The 17,633-nt window shown below is 34.3% G+C and overlaps 1 protein-coding gene across 2 annotated transcripts in view; it reads left to right on the plus strand.

The window, feature by feature from the left end:
* The window catches only part of Cdep (Chondrocyte-derived ezrin-like domain containing protein), a 741,059-nt gene that overhangs the window by 440,252 nt on the left and 283,174 nt on the right, over positions 1-17,633 (plus strand). For both annotated transcript variants that reach the window (XM_090413128.1, XM_090413137.1), the window contains exon 18: positions 12,930-13,014. In XM_090413128.1, coding sequence (XP_090269254.1) covers positions 12,930-13,014 — 85 coding nt within the window. The remainder of the gene's footprint in view (positions 1-12,929; positions 13,015-17,633) is intronic.

The following is a 17,633-nucleotide window of genomic DNA, read 5'->3' on the forward strand; positions in this document are numbered from 1 at the left end:
GGTACTACGAGAGCTCTACTCCAATCATCTGGAATTTGTCCCTCTGTCCAGGCCTTCTGAACTATTCCGTGTAGCCACTGCAAGAATTTTATACCTCCATACTTGAGCATTTCTGCTCGAATATCATCTACCCCCGCTACATTTCCATATTTCATGCTTTTGATTGCTTTTTCTACTTCAAGTATCGATATATATTCCTGCTTGCATGCCAGTTGAGTGTTTTTCACCACTGTGCTGTCACTGATTGTTTCATTTAGCAATTTTCACCAAAGGGATGTGTTTCATATCACCTTTATCATTTCTAATTCCTTTTACAGTATTCTTTTCTCCATTTCTGAGCTTTTTCAACAGCCTCCAGAATATCTTGCCACCTTCCTGATATTTATTTTAGGATCTAAGTTCTTACCAAAGTCTTTCCATGACTTTTGTTTAACTAGTTTTACATAATGTTTAGCTTTCTTACATTTGTCTGTGTATTCTCTAGGAGCACAACTGAACTTATTCAACAGGAACTTTTGATATGCTTTCTTTTCCTTTACTACCTCTTTATATTCCTGTGTCCACCTTGAAGTTCTGATTTTTCTATCCTTAGACAACCTCATCACATGCCTCTCTGGCTGAATCAGTCAATATTTTCTTCAGGGCTTGCCACTGAATCTCCAAAGTTTGTTTCCTGTTCTCAAACTCTTTCATTTTTACTAGAATAATGTTTGTGTATTTTAGTGTATAGTTCACATCTGAGTGCTGCTCAACTTTTATTTGCTTTAAAAACTTTCTTTCATGTTCTTCTTTTCAATATGAAATTCCATTTTATCCTACGCAACACTAAATGGTGATCACTCCAATTTCAAATCCTCTGTACACTCTAGTGTCCTGTACCAGGGAGAAAACATCACTATCAACAATAACATAGTCAATGAGACTTTTCTTATTCCTTGCCTCTTCTCTCCATGTGAATTTGTGCACATTTTTTTATTTTGGAACATTGTGTTAGTAATAACCAGTCCATGTCCTTAGTAGAAATCCAACAGGTATTTCATTATTATTAGCATTGCTCTTGTCTCCAAATTTTCCCAAAACATTTTTGTATATCTGACAATCATTTCCTACTCTGCTATTTAGATCTCCAAGGACCAATTTTTCATTATGTCAGTTGCTTTCTCTAAAATCTCAAAAAATTCCTCCACTTCTACCTTAGTAGAACCTTCTTCTGTTGGAACCATAGGCACAAATAAGTTTCATTGTCCAGTTTCCCCATTCTGATATTTGCCCACATCACTCTACTTGATATTGACTGCCATTCAAGAAGATTAGCCCCGTATTTAGTGTTGAATATTATGGCTATTCCTTCTTTTCTTTGATTAGCATTGCCTGAATATAATATTTTGTATTTATTGCTCAGAAAGATCTCACCAGTTTTTGTCTTTTTTTTTGTTTCCTTACTATTTTTTTTATATATTTTTATATTTTTTTTGTTTCCCTATTATATTGATCTGCTACTTAACCAATTCCTCAGCTAGCTCAATTTCTTTGTCATTCAGTCTTCTTATGTTGATAGTACCAATCTTAAACTCAGGTGATGTTAATTTGGGATGTGTTTCAGGATTTGTTCCAGTAACTAACATTTCACTGTTCGCGCTGGTTCCCTGGTGAAAACAATGGGGACCTTTTTTAATCATACAATACCCCAGTCGACATGAAATTCTTTGATGTTGTACTATCATTTTACATTGTGGTTTAACCATGCTACCGGCCAGGATGTATATCTATGTCCAAGTTTCCATGGATGCGAAGTGCAATTAAAATTGTAATGCCATTGATATTACATTGAAATATATGATGGATACGAAGCGTATGAGGATGTGTATTTGATCCGTAATGGCTGGTAAGGTTAATCCATTAAAAAAAAATAGAATTTGGTTGGCTAAATCTCGAATTGCTAGCCCGTCCTCATTCGTTCAGTATCCAGGTAGATACCTAACAGGGTGCAGCACGAGAAGGTGAGGATTGGACATAAGTCAGAAGCCCTGGTCAGTTCTCTGCATTCCTTTAAAGGCTATATGAAGGTCTCCTCTCAGTTATACAGTTTTGACGCTTAAGTACTCCAAGAATATAGTGTTGAAACTCAATATTAGAAAATGCCCATAAGAGATGTTTAAAATAAATAAATATGTAAAAAGTCATCAATTGGAAAATAATTTAAAAATTAGACCCTCTATTCTGTCATATTAATATCTTCAATTTTTTTTTTTTTTTTTTTTTTTTAAATCCTTATATTTTCTTCAGCTTTCAAGTTCAATTAACTTGACAGTTAAATTTGATATGTAAACTATTGTCAGATTTTATTGAATATTAATATAGTTTTGCACTTCATCAGGAGAGTGAATTAAAAAATACAGTGGTTGAGTTACACAACAACACCTCTCTCTGCTTCTCCATTAATAGCAGAGAGTGGGAGAGAGAGAAAGCCCATGACTCATTGTACATGATTTCTAGCCATGTGGTGAGAATCAGGCGAATCAGGCTTTTAAAGAAAGGTGACCAAAAACCTAATGTCGGATCATATCTTGCTTCCTACTGCATTGATTTGGGCTTTTTTAACCTTTCTAATGACTCTGAATTCTCTAATGAAGAAATTGTAGTGGACCGTTTTTGTATGCACCATATTACTTGATGTTTTATATCTTTCTTTGTGCTAGTAATCCTGATTTGTGCATTTTTTTTTTCCTCCCAAGTCCTTGATGTGCTCTGACATAGTAAATTCCATATTAGCAAGTGATCTTTTGCACACTCCTGGTTTTTTTGAATAGTGAATTGGGAGGTTTTGGAGGTCAAAATCCTAATATAATTAGGAAAGAAAGCAAAATTTTAATATTATTATTAGGAGACAGTTGGCATTAATACTCATATACTTATAAATCAATTGCAACTGATTCCACTAATAGTATCATAAAACAAACTGAAAAAGTCAGCTGTTTTCCTGCTATTTTTGGGCTAGTAAAGATACATAAACTAGAGCCATACCATATGTCCCATAATCTCTGAGATAATCAATAAAAATCCCCCTCCCCTCAAAGTTTATCTCCTAGTTAATCAGCTAATAAAACCATTATTAAAATATTCAAAATTTATTAATAAAAACTGATGAACTTTTCAGGCAAATAAAAGAAATAATCATATATGACAGTATTCCCTCTTCTTTCGATGCCTTCCTCTATATACATGTCATACTGGTGTTCCGAAAAACCCTTGAAGTTGTCCACACTCTGCTTATAAATGACCACAGCTTAACAAAACATACAAAACTGATTTCCTTCAGATATACTTTCACTAAATATAATAATTTCAGCAATTTTTTTTTTAAGTAGAATCAAAATATTTACAAACAGAATTTTTGGTCTTTCAGGGTTTTGGCAATGGGAAAATTAAGAGATCTACACTATGAATTGTTGGAACATCCACCATATTCCCCAGATTTGACTCCCTCTGACTTCTATCTCTTACAGATAGAAGTCATAGGGGAGCCAACTTACAGAACTTTTCGTCACCCACGTTACTTCAAAACTACTATCATCTACCATCTCACAGGGATTTCTTATCATAGTCATATTATAGATATCTTATTAAATATCAGTGATGTATTAAATTATATACATCAAATTACTTATTAAATATCTGTACTAAATTAATATTATGTGCCAGTATGGTTTCTGAAAATGTTTGTTGAGAGATTAAATAAGAGAAGTGAGAAAGTGAGGGTCTGTAGAAAATGTGATATGTTAATGGATTGCAGTGATTTGAATGAAAGTTGGGAACCAGAAGTAAAGAATATAGATCAAAGGTGAAAGCCAGTGATGGATGTAAGACTAAGAATGATAGAAAGAAGAGTGATCTTGAGAATATGAGTGTGAAGATTGTTAATATGAAAATTATTTAAAAAAAATTATTCTTCTCTTCTTCTCTTCCATCTAAGACGGGGTTGAGTCTTCTCTTGAGCAGGATCTTCCATTCTTCTCTATTCCTTGCTGTTCGAAAAAGTTCCTTATATGTTCTGCATCCCGAGATGTTCTTTATTAATTTCAGCCAGGTAATTCTTGGTCTTCCGGGTCTTCTTTTTTCAGTTGGAAAAGTATTGATTAGGACGTTAGGAAGTCTGTCTTCATCCATGCGTACAGTGTGTCCAAACCATCTCAGTTGTTGTTTTCTAATTTTTTCTATTATTGTCTTTTTATACAATAGTTCTTGTCTGACTCTGATGTTTGTTTTCTTTTCTATCCAACTTGTTTTATTTATTTTTTTAAGCATTTCATTTGAAATGCCAGCAGTTTTTTCTCCTCTCTTTTTTTAACTGTCCATGCTTCTGCTCCATAGATGACTGTTGGTATAATTATTGCTTCATATAATTTGATTTGGGCTTGCTTAGATATCTTGTTTGTTTTCCAGATTTTCTGTAATTTTCCCATGGTGGTCCATCCTATCGCTATTCTGTGTTTGATTGTTTTGAGTTCATCTATTGTTTCTGTTAGTTTTGATTCAAGGTATATGAAGTTGTCTACTTGTTCTATTTTTTCTCCATTTAGGGTGGCTGAGATGGTAGTTCCGTTCCTCCCTATTTTCATCACTTTTGTCTTTTGTATGTTTATTGTCATGTCATATGTTTTACAGGTTTCGTTTAGCTTGTTGATCAACTTTTGTAGTTCATTTGGGGTTCTTGCAATAAGGACGAGATCATCTGCATATTTGATATTATTTATGTTTAAACCATTGACATTGATTCCAGGCTCATTGTCTATTGCCTTCTTTACAACTTCTTCTAGATGAAGTTGAATAGGCATGGATAGGCATGGGGATAATGGGCATCCTTGCATTACTCCTTTTTGGATCTCTATGGGTTCTGTTGTGAGTGTGTCCTTTTTAATTATTGCGTTTGTCTTAGAGTAATATTTTATCAGAAACTGTTTTATATATTTGTCTATTGCTTTTTCTAGTAGAATTTTAAGAAGGATTTCTCTGTTGATGTTATCGAAAGCTTATTTTTAAAGTCCACAAAACAACAATATAGTTCTTTATGGTCTTCCCAGCTGAGCTCTGCTAGTTGGTGCAATGTGAAAATTTGGTCTATTGTTGAATAGTTTCCTCGGAAACCAGCTTGTTCTATGCCTATCATTTCTTCATAGGTGTTTTTTTAATCTATTTTGTATAATTTTATAGGTGTGAGGGAGTAAATTGATTGGTCTATAATTTCTGCAGTCTCTTTTGTCTCCTTTCTTGTATATTGGGATGATCTTTCCAGTTCTCCAGTCATCTGAGATTTCTCCTGTTTGTAGTATTTTATTGAATAGGGTTGTTAAATATTCTATTGATATGCTGCCTCCATATGACCACAGTTCAGTAGGAATAGTATCGATGCCTGATGTTTTATTGTTTTTCATCTGTTTTATTGCGTATCTAACTTGTAAAATTTTTGGGTGATCATTATTTTCTCCTGTTGTTGGCATTGTAGTTTTGTTTCCTGGGTGGAAGATAGTCTTAAAATGGTTTGACCAGATTTTTCTTATATATTCAATATTCCTGGTTTCAGTCATCTTGTTGTTTATCATTGTTACTGCTTTTGCTGAGAATTCCTTTGTAATTTCTCTTACAGTATCATGGAAGACTTTTAGGTTGTTTTGTTGGTATGCTTCTTGGCATTTCTTAGCTTTTTCTTCTAACCATTTTTCTTTGGCTTTTTTGCATAGGTTATCAACTTTATTTTTTAGTGCTCTGTATTTTTCTCTATTGTCTTCATTGTTTGTTGGTTTACAAATATCTTGGCCTCTCTTTTCTCTACTATGGTAACTATGATTTCTTGGATTATCCACTGTTTGTTTATTTTGGGTTTGGAACCTAGAGTGTCTTTTGCAATTGATAACACTGTTTCTTTTCCTTCTTCCCAGTATTTTCTGCTGTTCTGGAAGATGGAGGGTTTTAATTTCAGCACATCTGTTCTAAAAATCGACTTCTGCTTGAGCTGTCTTTTAGTTTTGATAGGTTGATGTTTTCTTCTTTTCTGATATTGTTTTTCCTGTTGAATTTTATCTTCACTTTGGCAGTTAATATTTTGTGGTCAGTGTCAAAATCAAAACTTCTTAATGTTCGTACATTATTTACCGATCTTTTCCATTGTTTGTTTATGATGATATAGTCTATGCAGTTCTTTATATTACCATCTGGGGATGTCTATGTATATTTATTATTAGGGCGTTAATAGAACAATGTGTTTGTAATCATTAGATCATTTGCTTTACAGAAGTGGAGTAATTGTTCTCCTCTGTTGTTAAGCTCTCCGTATCCAAATTTCCCCATCACATCTTTTTTGTCTGCTGTGAACTGTCCTATTTTAGCATTAAAATCCCCCATCACTATCATGAGTTCTCTATTTTTGGGATTATCTATTTCCTGCTGTAGTTCTTCATAGAAATTTTCTATTCTTCCTCTGATTGGTTACTGTCTGGTGCATATATTTGGATTATTTAAATTGTTTGACCTTTTTCTTTTGCTTGAAGTTTGGCTGTGATTATTCTAGGAGACACTGGGTTTATTTCAATTACTGAGTGTGTAAGTTTCTTTTCAATTAATAATGCAACTCTTTCTCTGTGTATGTTATGTTTTCTTCCTGAGAAGTACAGTCTTCCTTCTGCTAAATCCATGAATCCATCTCTTCACCAATGTGTCTCTGATAAACCTAAAATACTCCATTTCAGTCTTTTTAAATTTTCCTGGACTAATTGCAATTTACCAGGTTGGTATAGTGATCTTATGTTGAGGGTGGCTGCATGTTTCACATCCTTGACTGACCACATTGCTGATTTCTCACCTACTCTATGTGGTCTTCGAGTAGGTGCGTCAGTTGTCCCATACGCAGTAGCACTATCTCGGGTTGTAGACCATGAAAGTTACTGGCATAATAATGTAGCCAGCTTGCCATGCCTCTGCTACATCCTTTGGTCCACGGCTCTTTATTCTTTATTCAGAGCAACCCATTTGGGTTTCCCCCATCCTCCATCCGGGGGACGCGCGCCTGGTAGGAGTATGGTCTCCCCTAAAATTATTAAAAGAAGAAAATCAAGCATAATTATGGAAGCAGAAGTGTCCCAAAATGACAAAGGAAGAGCAATGTAATTGTGTGAATGGAAGAAAGTCTGGCTGACGAAGTGGTAGCAGGAATGATTGCCTGGAATACTAGAATTGAAAAATTAAATGATTGAGATGAGGTATATGCAGAATGAAATTAGATGTGTGTAGTGGATATGAATGGAAGAGTGTGAAAAAATAAAATGAAAGATAGTGGAGAAAAAAAATAGCAAATAATTCAAGAATAGCACTATATTGAGATTATTATAAAAGGTGTAGCAGAGAAAGCGAGCACAAAGTATGTTTTCTAGGAGGGAGAATGAACAGCGTGATTGAAGTGCTGGATATGAATATGCATGCAAGAGAGTTAGTGGTTATGGTTGGAATAAGAAAATTCTCCTTATGTGCAGTTTCATTGAGCATAAGGAGAATGTGAGAATAGATATCAAGAGATTATTAAGAAGTGTGAAAGACAGTGTAGTAGGAAGGGCAGTTTGTGTATTGCCCAGGTATGATAAAATGGTGAGTTGCAGCAGAGAGCAAAAATCTTGAATAGAATGTTAGCAGAAATGTGTGAAGAGAAAGGAATCCAGTTTGTGAATGTGTGTGAGATGAATGGAACTGTATAAGAGGCGATGGAATGTATCTGAATGTTTTCAGGGTGAGTCATTTGGAAAGGTTCCTGCTGGAAGGAAGCATAATGAGTGATACAAACAAGGTATCAGTGGAAGTTAGTAATGTGAATGAGCAGGAGGGTTCACCAGGTGAGACTGATGTGGTTTTGAATGGAGAGGAGAATGTGAGAACAGGAATGCAAGTTGGACATAGAAACAGGGTGGAGTATGGAGTCAAGGGAGACACATTGTAAGGAGAGTGAATTGTAATGAATACATGTGGATTGTCAGGAAAGGAATGGCTGGAATATATGGAGGGAACTGAGTCTGGGCAGGGGATATATGGTGCAGAGTGAGTAGACAGGAGCAGGTGTCTACTTACTACAAATGGGGGTGGGGGATATGAATAGGACTGGTTACAGACCTAAAAATGAATTATGATTATTTATGAATGCCAAGAGTATGAGAAATAAGGAAGATGAAATTGTTGCTTTGAATTTATGTCCCTGAAAATACTTGGAATAAGTGAATGGTTAGACGAGAATGACATCTTGATGCGAATAGAAATGGAGGAATATGGTGCTTTTTGCAAAAATAACAAAGGCAAGAAGGGAGCAGGAGTGCTGCTGCTGATAGAGAAGAATTATGTCTGCAGAAGGTTGAGATACAAGAGGGGGAAAGGTGGCAATGATTTTGAAGCAACTTTGGCACACCTGTTTAACACGAGTCTTGCAACATGGTGAGTCCCAAAGGAAAGGAAAGCGGGAAAAATTGTTCCACTTCACAAGGGATGGTTGGGAGAGAGAATGCTGAGGTTACAATTTATATGCCAATTTGTGTGTCTGGGGATTGTTGAGGTGTTAGAGAAGTTGGTGAGGACAAGGATTCAAAACTAGGTTGATGATAGCAGTATTCTTTTATGATGGTCAGCATGGTTTTGTTATGGGGAGGTTATATCTCAGCAATCTGCTTACATATTAAACAAGTTGACTCAATAAAAGGAGAGATATATATATATATATATATATATATATATATAGTGATGTACTTCAATTTTCTGAGACCTTTGATAGACTCCTAGCAGCTAAATTGAACAGATGGGATTAGATAAAAGACTAGCAAGTTGTATAGCTGATTGGCTGTCAGCGTGATCAGCAGGTTATGTATGGTGGAGTGTAATCCCACAAGAGAAAGGACACTAGTGAAGTGCCACAGGGATCTTTGGGACCATTATTGTTTAACTTGTACGTGAGTGATATTGGTTAACTGGAGAGGTGCAGCAGTTTGATAATGATGCAAAGTTGAGAAGAGCTATGAAAAGTAGATCAGTCATTGCAGCCTTGCAGGAGAATCTGAATAGACTGTTTGAGTGGGCAAATGAGTGAAACAGTCAGTTTAATGCTGCAAAGTGCAAGGTCTTGAAATTTGGTATGCAAGGTTGGGATTCAGAGTATACAGTTAATGGACAAATTTTGCAGATGGTGGAGGAGATGAGAGATCTGGGAGTGAAGGTGGAAAGACTTGAAGCTTAGGGATCACATTGCTAAAATTGTAAAACCATCCCAACAGATTATGGCAATAATGAGGAAGACATTTGCATGCAGAAGCAAAGAGGTTATGGTTTTCTTGTATAAGGTTTTGATCAGGCCACATATGGACTCTGTGCACAGATTTACTTGTGTGGTTTTCAAAGAGATCAAAACCCAGGAGAAGATCCAGAGAAGATTTAGTTCTCTGGACTCGTGCTCATGAATAGAAGAAGAAGAGGGGATGTGATTGAGACATATAAGTTGGTGAGGGATTGTTACCACATTAATATGGAGGAGACTTTTTTATAGAGCAGAGGAAGGCAAGCATAGAACTAGAGGTGATTCCTGGAAGCTCTATGAGGAGGGTGTGAGCAAGTAAGTGAGAAGCAGGTTCTTTGCATGGTGATTGATTGGTGAATGAAATGCATTGCCTGAAAGTGTGGTGAGGTGCTAAAACTGTGAATGGGTTTAGGACATGATTTGATGATATTTTTGTATGAGAGAGTATAGACCTCCTGTGATTTGACTCCATGGAGGTTAGATATTAATAATAATAAAACTGTGTTTTTTTTTTTTTTTTTTGGTTCAGTCTATGCCAAGAAGGTAAAAAAGAATTTCTTCAACTATCAAAGAAGCATGGAGGTTTTGGGCTCCCAGTGTTGAAGTTCTATTATTTAAGAAATACAGTTTCAAAATCCATGAAATGTTGCAGGCCAATCACACATGTGCAGACCTTCTTCAGTATCACCATGGGTTTTCATCTCCTGCTATTTGGAGTAAATGATTATAAAGGTCCAAAAGCTGAGATTGTTCTTGAATACTACAATATTCCATGCTGAACCCTAAGACAGATATAATATTCTGGTATTGACATTCTTTCCATTAATAACAGCAAAACTTGGTATGAAGCAGTCTTTAACCTCTTTCACCACAAACAAACTTCCACAGTTGAGTACTGACAATAGCACTTTGTATCATAGCATACTGAAGTTCCAAGGATACTCTAACAGCAGGGATCTTGCTTGGAGAATTTCATATGATCACCTTATAGTATATGTCATTGAATGGAGGTATTTAAACATCAAAGATTTAATCTGTGGCATCTGTTGCAGATTGGAAACGGTACACCATGCATTCTACAACTGTCCTCTTGTCTTGTCTATTTGGAACAGATGTGTTGGGCCTTCCATTACTTACAACAGAACATGTTTATGCAATGCCTACCACCTGTCAATGTTGGGAAGAGAATTTTGATTTTTATAATTAGAGTTAAAATATCATTTATGGAAATTTAGGGAAAACCATTACCGTGGCATACAAATGCTTTTCAATATTGCATTATGAAAATTTTATTGTGCAGCCTGATAATTGTTGTATTTAGAAAGCAGCATTCTGGGGGATACCAAATTTTTCACAGTAGTGGTTTAGACCACCCATACTATTCAATATTTGCCAGTAGGAAAATATAAAATTCTGTTTGTTTTTATTGTGAGAGATTTTTAAATGGTTCTATCCTCTAAGTTTTCACTGTGGTTTTATGGTCAACTCAATTCTGGATTTCAGTTTTAGTTGGTCTTTTGGTTGTTCAGATGCAGTGAAAAAAGGATAGCCTTTTGGCTACCTTATGATATTAAAAGAGCTGAATCCTTTTTTCTTTATCTCTCTCTCCCTCATACTATCTACCTTTCACCTCAATAAAAATTGAAATTTGTCTGTGTAGTAAATCTTCCCATAATGCATAGCAGTGTATACAACTGAAAGGAGGTATGCTTTGCATTGTGGGATACTGAGGCATGTTGACTTCACATCAATTGCCTCAGTATCCCACAATGCAAAGCATACCTCCTTTCAGATGTATACACTGCTATGCATTATGGGAAGGTTTACTACACAGACATTCAATTTTTATTGATACATGAACTTTGTTTGCTTACACTTGGGTAATGGATTAAACTAGAATATAATTCTTGTCAAGTGTAGTTTACTTCATATCTTTTATAAGGCATAGTAAGGTAATATCTTTTAGATATTACCTTACTATGCCTTAGATATATTCTAGCAACATCCAAACTGCTTAGACCACTCTGCATTCAGTCAAAAAATCACCCCTTCCCACAAAATATAGTCTTAGTTCCTATCTATTCATAACATCTATAAAGCTATATTTTTTAACATTCCAATTACAGAATTGTCTTCACCAATAGTGAACTACACCACTTACTAAAACATAGAACTACAATAATGGCATCTGATATGTTACTCTCACAATGTTGATTCCACATTTAGCTATCAACTGGGATGCAATACCAGCTACAATGGAGTTGCTCTTCATTCTTTGAAATTCCATTTAATTTACTTTCTCATACCTGACTTACGTTGAACCTCAAAGAAGGAATACAAACCAGTTATATCAACAAAAATTCCTCTACTGAAATATTATTATTAAACCATAAATCATGCCATGCAATTAAAGCAGTATTCATCTATTGAAAAAATCATCACCTTTGATTTAATTTTCTAAGAAAAGCAAATCGAAATTACATTCCCCGAAATGTCTCATGCAAATATGTACATAATGGCATCTACATGGCAATGGAATAACATTACTCTCAAAGCTTTGATTCAAAGCAGGAAGAATACTATTGTTGTTGTTTCTTCTGGCTGCTCACATCTACTTTTTAAGTTCTGCATGTTTCATGGTTTTCTATGTTCTTTGACTTTTTTTTACTGTATTATAATTATAATCTTACTATATCATATTTTTTATTTACATTTATTGGTTCTACATTTCTTTCTGCTATTTCAGTCTAGTACTTCTTTCAGTCCTATTTAATTTCAATACTAAATAAAATAACCATATAAGTTATCAAATTTGATAGTTCAAACTGATATGATGATCATCTTTCCCTTCAGAAATATTCAGGTATGTTTTTAGTTGATATTCTCTTCAAAAATTGTTTTGATCCATAATGTTAAACATTTTATTTTATGCCTTATAGGTTGGTATATGCAGTCAGCTCCTTATCCACAAAGCTTTGCACATTTATATTACTGTTTAAAAAAAAAAAATCGGAACCAAATGGATTATGCAAACTTTTGCTGCTGCTTTTCTAATTTTATCTCCTGCATTAATTGTGCAATGTAAATAAAGCAGAAAACTAAGTTCATTGCATGCTGTATTAAATAATATTTCAACCTGGTTGGTCAAGTGTTTAGCATATCCACTCTCCAACCACTAGGCTGGAGTTTGAATCCTGTCATGGGTATGAATGTTTGTGAATGTCTTTAGATGGGAGATAAATTTTATCACCTAGATAGATATTCACCTTATTATTGAAGACATGAAGTAGCTTGAAGAAGTTCTGTTTCATCTATTGATCAGTTTTTCTGTATTTTGAAAAATTAAATAAAAGAAATACAAATTGTATATAGAAATTTAATTTAAAAAAAAAGTTTTCAAAACCTTTCATTGATGAGAATTAAATAAAAACAACAAAAAAAATCTACCTAAAATAAAGGTTTTAAATAAGTTTGTACATATATTGGTGAGTTGTGTACAAAGGGGGGTATGACTATCTTTACTTTCCTAATAAGACTTATGCTCTTTTAGATAAATTTTGAATTGGTCATTCTTTATTGCTATTTAACATTAAATTATTATCTGTTTCATAAGGGAAGGAAAGGCAGGAATTTCATCCGTTCAGCAAAGTTTTCAAGGGGTTGGTGATATTCTTCTAGGAAAAATTCACATGGCAGAAGTAAGTGTTATTATGAGTGTGTGCAAATCAGTGGCGGCCAGTGAAAAGTGGGGGTGCTGCATATAAAAAAAAAAAAAAACACTTTTTTTCCTAATCAGCGACGAATTTATTAATAAATAAACTTACATATTAAAAATTTCTTTATTAAAAATATTTCATCCTCACCACAAACAAACACCAACAATAAAAGTTTCGTAACAATGACAAGTGCAAATGAATATCGGCGTTAGATTGCAGTGCATTTGTTTCGTGTAACGATAATTGAAAAAATATAATTCTTTTCATATTTTCAACAGTGGCACTCGTAATAATTCAGCCTTGTATCTATAATAAATAAATAATTATGTTATTTTAGCAAAATAAAATAAGATTTACAAAAAAAAAGTTGACCACAAACATGCGCCAATAATGAACATTTCATATCTCACAGAAATAACGAGCACAGGCATAAGATACACTACTCAAGCGGCAGTATATCTAATGATGTAACGTGCAACGACAGCAAACAAATATCGATGTTAGATCGCAGTGCATTTGTTTCGTGTAACGATAATTGAAAAAATATTATTCTTTTCATATTTTCAACAGTGACACTCGTCATAATTCAGCCTTGTATCTATAATAAATAAATAATTATATGTTATTTTAACAAAATAAAATGAGATTTACAAAAAATAGTTCACCACGCACATGCACCAATAATAAACTTTTCATATCTCACAGAAATAAGGCGCGTAAGCTTACTAAAAATACACTGCCATTTGAGCAGTTACAGTTGGGAATGAGGTAACATGCAATGACGAGCAAATGAATATCGGCTTTAGATCGCAGTGCATTTGTTTTGTAATCTAAAGCGTTAATCAAACAATTCCAATTATTAACTATACAATCAATGTTAAAACATAAGCTGTACCTTTAACATGTTTGTACTGCATTTATATAATGTTGTAAGCATTGTTATTATTTATAAACACAAACAAAATTTAATTCTTTCATTTTGGGGGTGTCGCAGTGCTTATGTACGGGCCGCCACTGGTGCAAATCCATTTGTTCATTATCATTATTTTTTTTTTTTTAAGCATATAAGTGATTAATGTTTAAGTAAAACCTTCCTACTTGTTAAAAAATATTGGCAACCTGATATGTTTTTCATGTTTTGTATTCTTGTGAAACATCACATTCATGTTGACATTTGTTCTAATAACATATAATGAATACACACAGTGATGTGCAGAACTAATCACAATCATCGCTGTGTATGGTTTAGTATTGTATGTATTTTCTGAGAAGTACTTCTGTAGCAGAAGCTATGGGAAGGCTGTAAAAGAAGAGTTACAAAAATGACAGTGGGATTATGGAATTCTGCTTACATTGATATATTGAGAATATATGAATTGCAGACACTGGTAGCCAAAAGAAAGAGGAGGGGTCATATGTTAGAGGTCTATAACCTTTTCAGAGTGTGTGTGTTATAGAATATTGCTTAGTAAAATTTTCCATTATATGGAAGGTGGGGAGAGGATATTTGGGCATCCATGGAAGTTAAGAGTGAGAGCTAGATTTTTCTCTCACAGAACTGTGAGTGAGTGAGTGGAATGGTTTCCTTCTGGAAGGTGAGTGAATCTAATGTGAAGGAGTTAAAGAGAAGGTATGACAGCTGGCATGGTTGATGTATGGCTTCCGTCGATGAGTCCTTCACTCAATGGAGGTTTTGTTTCAATTTATCCTCACTTCATTGGAAAATATTATGAGGGTCTATGCTTAAAGCATAGCTTTTCAAATGAGTGCAGAGAGTGGAGTGTACTGTTGCCAGCAAAACTGGTAAGGTCATAGGTCGTTTATGCATAAGAGAAAAGAGGGTAGGATACAGAAGAGCTCCTGAGCATTCCTGCATTAGTTGGAAAGTTCAAACAAAACTGCTGTTTATTATGATTTGCAGGACCCAATATAGAAAGGAAAACCACCTATCAGATTGCAGATTGGAAGACAGACCAAATGGAGCTAATTTTCTGAGCAGATCTTGATGCAACAGAATAGGGTTTCTCCAAACCTTTCCATAGCATGTCTCTAGAGGTAGATGATGTTGAGTGGGGGATCTGCCATAGATCTGTTGTGATGGAACCTATACAATCAATTATTGAATTCTTTTTATGTAGCTCCAACCCTTGTGGGTAGGAACTGCATAAAAATATATACAAAAACAAAGTTTAACTCACCCTCAGTATGAATAACCTGTTATACATTTATACTGAGGGTGCATTAAGTTTTGGTTTTGTATATATTTTTTATTGATTTTGTATTTTTTTGTACTTTTCATTTATTTTTTTTTCAAAACCCTGCTCTAGAAGAGCAAACATCAAACTTTTTTATGCCACTTCAGGCCTCCAGTAAGTGGGGGGTTGTAGTCTAACATTGGACAGTAAAATTCAATCACAGACATCCATGCCTATGTGCAGGATTCAAACCTGCATCCTGTTGGTTGGAGAATATATATGCTAACCATTTAGCCATCAAGGTGGTGTGACTGATGAGTCTCTAGCGGTACAGAAGTTAGTTGTTTACTGAGGACTTTCTCTGTTATGGAGAGAACTAAAGTGAACGTAATGTGTTAGTATTTTGAAGACAGTTTTATATTGGGATAAAATATAGAGGTGTCATTAACTTAATTCAGGAGTGCAAGATATAATACTGAATTTCAAGTTTTCTACAATTTGGTCTTACTGGTACTACATAAATGCAACAACCTCCTTTGTTAACCTTTCTTATCTCATTTTGTTTAATCTCATCATCTGAGATTAGTTCACACTTTCTTGAATACTGTTAATACCATTATTTATTTAATATAATTCTGTTAATGATGCCATCTGATATCTCCCCAAGTTTCCGTCAGAATTCTCAAATCCTTGGTCACTTCTTTTTGATCATTTGCTTCATTTTTATACATCTTTGCAAACCACAAGATAAAATTGATTTGAATACCATCTTGAATACTCCTCTTTGGTTAATTGGCTAAGTTCTATTTTATGTTATATAAATTTATTCAGCTGGCATGTTCTGTTATCTATTTATAAAGGATAATTACTGTTTATCAAATTCAAATATAATGACCCTTCAGTTAACTGACCCTTGCATATCAACCAACTTTTGGTGCAGTATTGCAGGGTCCATGAGAGGGGGGGGGGGCATCTCACCTGCACCCAGGGTGATGAAGGGGGGGCTGGGAGCCAAAGGAGGGGGGAGCTAGAAATTTCCTGGGAGCTCATAAAATGTTTCCAAATACTGCATGAGACTAGCATTCACATTTTGTGTAAGCTTATATAGTTTTATATGTTAAAATTCATAGAAATTATGATCCATATTATTATAGTATTGGGAAATATAGAGGTATAATCAGTGGTGAGCTATGAAAATTTTAACAAAGGGCCCGCATCGTCGAACAAAAAAAAAAAAAAAGCCATATTTCACACAAAAACTTTTATTAATACAGCTTGTGTACAAATGCCAATCAAAAAGTATGAGGGGGACAATCAACCTGTAAAGGCAGTCATTTTTAAACAAATATTTCATGATCTAAACATGAAATATTTGCACACAATCATCTGTGTTAATTTATCTTACATAAAAAAAACATTTTTTAACTATCAAAATATATATATATATATATATATATATATATAAAATCAACTAACACTTTTTTATTCCCATGTATAGGGAGTAGGCAAGGCCATTTTAGTCCTATCTAACTTTTGGAGACTGAGTGGGCAGTTCAATCTCCACTGGTACCCAATCAGAGATAGCTGGCCCAAGGCTCTATCACTAATTAAGCGGCACGCAGTGAAGAGAGACAGCTCAACAAGTGCCGCCATCTCTTTGTTCTTGACCCGAACACTCGTATTTAATGTCTGAAATAATGTGGGTTCTACGCTTGATTTTCTTGAGTTTGAGACGAAAAACCCGATTTTCCGAGAGAAAAAAACCCGCTTGGCCATGACAGAGATCGACTAACTTGGGAACCGGTGAAAAAAGGCTTAGAAAAATTTCTTCTAGTCGCCGACTAGATTTGAAACCAAGAAGTCATCCTTTATGCAGTCAAGCGGCATGGTGTGCAAATGCCACATCCACTGAGCTACACAAGAATAAAATCTTTTATAATCGCACATATGAAATAGTCCGCATTTTTTATAAACAAAATAAATTTGTTTTGTTTGCGATAGAAGATTTTATGACAAACAATCTATAAATAATAAATAAATATTATCTAAACACAATAATATTGAAGTACATTATTTCTCTTTTGTTTTTATACTTCAAGTGATAATCAACGGTACCAATCAAGGGGCATTATTTTATAGTTCTATTTATTTATATGCAATTACCAAAAGTGAATTGTTATTTGCAAAATGGTAGTAACAGTAACTATAATATTTTATTTAATAAAATCACTTTGTTAGGTTATAGCATGAGTTTGTCACTTAATATATTTCAAAAAAGTATGTTTTTTTTTTTTTAAATAAAAAAGTAAACAAGAGGCTCGCAAATTTGAGAAAAATTTAACAAAAGGCTCGGGAGGGCTTCTGCGAGCCCCTTATAGCTCACCACTAGGTATAATGAAAAATGTT

The sequence above is a fragment of the Typopeltis vanoorti genome, chromosome 2, assembly GCF_054136105.1.
Source record: "Typopeltis vanoorti isolate ZY-2024b chromosome 2, IOZ_Tvanoo_1.0, whole genome shotgun sequence".
Taxonomy (NCBI): domain Eukaryota; kingdom Metazoa; phylum Arthropoda; class Arachnida; order Uropygi; family Thelyphonidae; genus Typopeltis; species Typopeltis vanoorti.